Source organism: Argentina anserina, chromosome 7 (assembly GCF_933775445.1).
Source record: "Argentina anserina chromosome 7, drPotAnse1.1, whole genome shotgun sequence".
Taxonomy (NCBI): domain Eukaryota; kingdom Viridiplantae; phylum Streptophyta; class Magnoliopsida; order Rosales; family Rosaceae; genus Argentina; species Argentina anserina.
The window spans coordinates 17,617,717-17,622,249 of NC_065878.1; the positions used below are offsets into that span (position 1 = coordinate 17,617,717).

A 4,533-nucleotide genomic window follows, 5' to 3' on the forward strand; every position below is an offset into this window, starting at 1 on the left:
TTATAGCAAATTGGTTGAAAATCTTACTAGAAATCTGGTCCAATTATTTTACCGACACTGACACGCGGTAGTGACACGTGTCAATTATATATTAGTCGAAAATCTTATCGGAAATCTGGTTCAATTATTTTATCGACAATGACACGTCGCAGTGACACCTGTCAATTCTCTATTAGTCGAAAATCTTTTCAGAAATTTTAGATAATATCGAGTCGATAACGACACGTGGCACATTATTATTAGTTGTAAATATATCCGGTAAAAAAAATTAATTATTTCACAAAAAAACAAAATTGAATTACTCAAACAAATAGTAAATGAGTGTGTGAAACAATAAATTTAATTGTGTAAAATACAAAATCGATTATTTGATTCTGGAACCATCTTTTGATTGAACAAAATCTTTTTATGAGCGCGGATACTGTAATTGGGACGCAGTAGAAGGTAAGAGCAAGTTAGAGGAGGTGAGTGGGAAGAGGTCAGGTCGGTCACTCAGGTGTAGTAGTAGTGTAGGCGTGGTTAAAAGTCATGGCGTATTCGGTGAAACAGTGAAAGCGATCAAACCAAAACAACAAAAAAAAGTAGAAGAAAAAAGAAACACAGAATCGTAATGTGGGTCGTTATCTTCACTCTCTCCCATCTTTATATACCCCATCTTCTTCTCACTCTATCCCACACCCAAACAACTCTCTCTCTCTCCCCTTCGTCTGTAATACTCTGTGTTTTCTTGAAGACCTTTAATGGCGAAAGACGTTGAAGTTGCCGAGCGGGGTTCCTTCTCAGCCAAGGACTACCATGACCCGCCTCCAGCTCCATTCTTCGACTCAGTTGAGCTCACCAAGTGGTCGTTCTACAGAGCTGTTATAGCTGAGTTCATAGCTACTCTTCTGTTTCTCTACATCACTGTGCTGACTGTGATCGGGTACAAGTCCCAAATCGACGCCGGCCTCGGTGGCGACGCTTGCGGCGGAGTTGGGATTCTCGGTATTGCCTGGGCGTTTGGTGGCATGATCTTCATCCTTGTTTACTGCACTGCCGGAATCTCAGGTACATCAACGCTTACTGTAGTTACTTCAACTCTTACTGTAGTTGATAAAGTTGAGTTCTTGAGTTTATGTGGTTATGTTTCTGTTTTTGCTAAAATGGTTTTGTGGGGCTGCAGGGGGTCACATTAACCCAGCTGTGACTTTTGGACTGTTCTTGGCTCGGAAGGTGTCGTTGCCCCGAGCTGTGATGTATATTGTGGCTCAGAGTTTGGGTGCCATAGCCGGAGTTGGGCTAGTCAAGGCTTTCCAGAAGTCTTACTACACCAAGTATGGAGGTGGAGCCAATGAGCTTGCTGATGGGTACAGCACTGGAGTTGGATTGGCTGCTGAAATTATTGGGACATTTGTGCTGGTTTACACTGTGTTCTCTGCCACTGACCCAAAGAGGAGTGCCAGAGATTCCCATGTTCCGGTACAAAGCTCAAACCTTTTAGCTACTTTGATGATTAATTAGCTCTTCTGTGATCTTATTTTGTGCATCATGTTTGTGGATTGTTGATGGGTTATTATAAGGTTGTGGATCAGAAAAAAGTAACAGGGTGAGAGAGAATTAGAGAAAGATGAGAACTTTAGAAGTATTGGATACCCAAACATGTTCTTGGAATTTTGGTTTCTGCTCTTGAACTCATTTTATATTGTGAAAATGGTTTTGTATTAGAGTAATAGAGTTTGCTGGGGGTTTAAAAATTGGAAATAAATTATTTTTAAATATGCATTCTTTTCTTTATAGATTGGACTTAAACTTACTTCCTGGAAATGTTAGGGGATGCTTCATTGTTAGGTATCAAGATGCATATAAATTATGTTCATTCACTACTAATAGATACAAGGACTTTAATAATTAATTGGGATCAATGAACTTGTATTTTTTCTTTAACTCGTTGTGAGATTATTAACATGTACCTAACCAATGGCTGTGAATTGATTACCCAAAGACTCAAAGAGCTTGTATTTTTTTCCAATTGGTTGTGAGAAAATATGCACTAACCTGTGGGCTAGGCTATGGCTGTGAATTTATTGCCCAGATGCATTTTCTTTTCTTCCACTTTATCTAGGGAAAATTTCGGAATTAGTAATTATGCATCTTTATCCACTAGGCTGCATAAGATACATGAATCCTCCATCAGGGATCAAGTTTTTCACATTCTATAGCTTAAAATGATTAGAGAAAACTCAGAAAAGAAGTATTCCTAGAAGGCAATCCAAGTAAAAAATGCTAAAGAAAAAGTAACAATCTCTAGGAATTACATGTCCCAAATGAGTATGATGAAAATATGCGCTGTCTGTTGTCTCTTCTGCTTAGTAGCATCATGCAGTATATTCTGAAGGGTCACCTAGTTTTGTTTGTTTTCTGAAAGTTGATTCTTCTTTCCCCATTTTCATCTCCCCCAACTTGTATTTTTCTTATCCCTTCATCTTGATGTGCTCAGCCTTCTTTGAACACTGCCATCCATGACTCATGTCATGATTGAATGGTTTTGGTGATTGAGTTGTCTTTAGCATGAAACTATGGGTCCTTTACAACAGTTACATATGCTCTGAGAGGGTTCTGTTGAATCAAATTATATTTGTTTCATGTGTAACAGTTTAGGTAAATTATTCACAAAGAGTTCAAATAGATCCCTATTCCCACATGCTATGCCACACCTAATCTTGTGAAGAGTCCCAAAACTCCCAATTGAATGAAAAGTTGCCTACTTTTGTTTCTACTAGTGTCCTTTTGCTGGTTTTAGTACCAGCTCTGATTTGACAGAAAGAATTCATCCACTTGGGTTTTTAATAATGTAAAAGGGGATTGTACTGTGTCAAATGTTAATGTTCATAGCTCTTGTTTCAGAAATGATTCTCATCTACTTTGATACTAAGTGTGTTGTCTGTGTTTAGGTTTTGGCACCACTTCCAATTGGGTTTGCTGTGTTCATGGTTCACTTGGCCACCATCCCAATCACCGGCACGGGCATCAACCCGGCTAGAAGTCTTGGAGCTGCAGTAATTTACGACAAAAAGAAGGCTTGGGATGACCAAGTAAGCATTACTATGAATCCATTTTAAAGTCGTAATGAATCCCTTTTGTAAACGGGAAATGTATTCTCTTATTTTCTTAATTCATTTTGTTTTGCAGTGGATCTTCTGGGTTGGACCCTTTATTGGTGCAGCAATTGCAGCCTTCTACCACCAGTTCATCTTGAGAGCTGGAGTTGTTAAAGCACTAGGGTCATTCAGGAGCAACCCACATAATTGAACTTTTTCAGAGTCACTTTGAAAGATGTTTGCTTCCGAAACATCATGTTTCAAGCCTTTTAGGGTTGGGAAACAGAGGAAGAAGAGTATGTACTTTCGAAAAGAATAACGGGGTGGTATTTGTGGTAGCTAGCTTATTATGCTTGTGTATGGAAGTTAAATTTCTATCCCTGGTATCTCAATTTGGTCCAGTAGAGGGATTAAATGTGGCATTGAATTGTAGATATAGTCCGGTGGAGTGGGGGGAGCTTTTTGTGTACCCCTTTGATGCTTTGATGTTTATTTTTTAAGCATTTTTTTAATCTACTTTTTTTGTAGTACAAACTCAAAAATGGTTTTATTCAGCAAGTACTACAAAAGATAGGGCTGCCCATAATAGCCATCTCATATGACTTCATTTACATATGACTTCATTAGCCAACTAAGCAAATAAAATTAAAAGAACACCTACCTTTTGAATACCGTTTCATATGACTTCATTAGCCAACTAAGCAAATGGCAAATAAAATTAAAAGAACACCTACCTTTTGAATACCGTTTGTTTACTTGCCTAACAAAATTTAGAAGATCAAATATAGGGTGCCACCAAATCACTGATTAGAAACTCAGTTTAAGTAGTTTGGAGAGTTTCATATTGTTATTATTATTTTTGTGGTAGTTAAGCGGCAATTTTTTTCGGAATCCAATACCGTCGGATGACTCGTCAGATACAGGCTCAGGTATGCTTTCTGATATTTATTTCACCTCGGATGGGCTTACATGAGTTCCCAAATGTGCACCATGTCAATGTGAGTTCATTTTCTGATGTCTTGCATCTTTGCAGATGGAGGGCTAGTGCATTGAGAAAATTGATATTTGTCTAAATTTATTAGCAAGTGAATGTTTAAATCATACATCTCACATTTGAACCTAATATAATAGTAAGCACTTCAAGCGAACAAGCCATTACTAAAGCAGTGATTTTGTTATCTCTAGTCTTTACTGGACAGAGAATCTGGAAGACATTGTTACCCCAATCTGGAAATGAAAAAAAGCATTTTGATTAAACATGAACATCACGACAAGGAGGAACCAAATTAATTAACAATATTTTTCTTGGCATAAATTGTGTTTCTGACAATGTTCTAAATATCCTAATATATCCCCGATATTAAGAAAACGATACGATAAGTTGTTTATCGGTCTATTATATCGGTGCAGTTTTTAATTTATTTTTTAAAACGTCGTTTTGAAAAAATAATTTAAA

At 37.5% G+C, this 4,533-nt stretch overlaps 1 protein-coding gene across 1 annotated transcript; it reads left to right on the top strand.

Moving 5' to 3' along the window:
• The first annotated feature begins 691 nt into the window (after nt 1-691).
• Nucleotides 692-3,481, top strand: LOC126804097 (aquaporin PIP2-1-like). Its single transcript, XM_050531870.1, has 4 exons — nt 692-1,047; nt 1,163-1,458; nt 2,931-3,071; nt 3,169-3,481. The coding sequence occupies exons 1-4, from the start codon at nt 741-743 to the stop codon at nt 3,286-3,288; spliced, it is 864 nt and encodes a 287-aa protein (XP_050387827.1). The 5' UTR covers nt 692-740; the 3' UTR covers nt 3,289-3,481.
• Nucleotides 3,482-4,533: the final 1,052 nt, after the last annotated feature.

Coding starts and splice junctions, on each gene's coding strand:
- LOC126804097 (XM_050531870.1), top strand. CDS start 741: ATGGCGAAAGACGTTGAAGTTGCCGAGCGGGGTTCCTTCTCAGCCAAG. Junction 1,459..2,930: donor CCAGAGATTCCCATGTTCCG/GTACAAAGCTCA, acceptor GTCTGTGTTTAG/GTTTTGGCACCACTTCCAAT. Junction 3,072..3,168: donor AGAAGGCTTGGGATGACCAA/GTAAGCATTACT, acceptor TTTGTTTTGCAG/TGGATCTTCTGGGTTGGACC.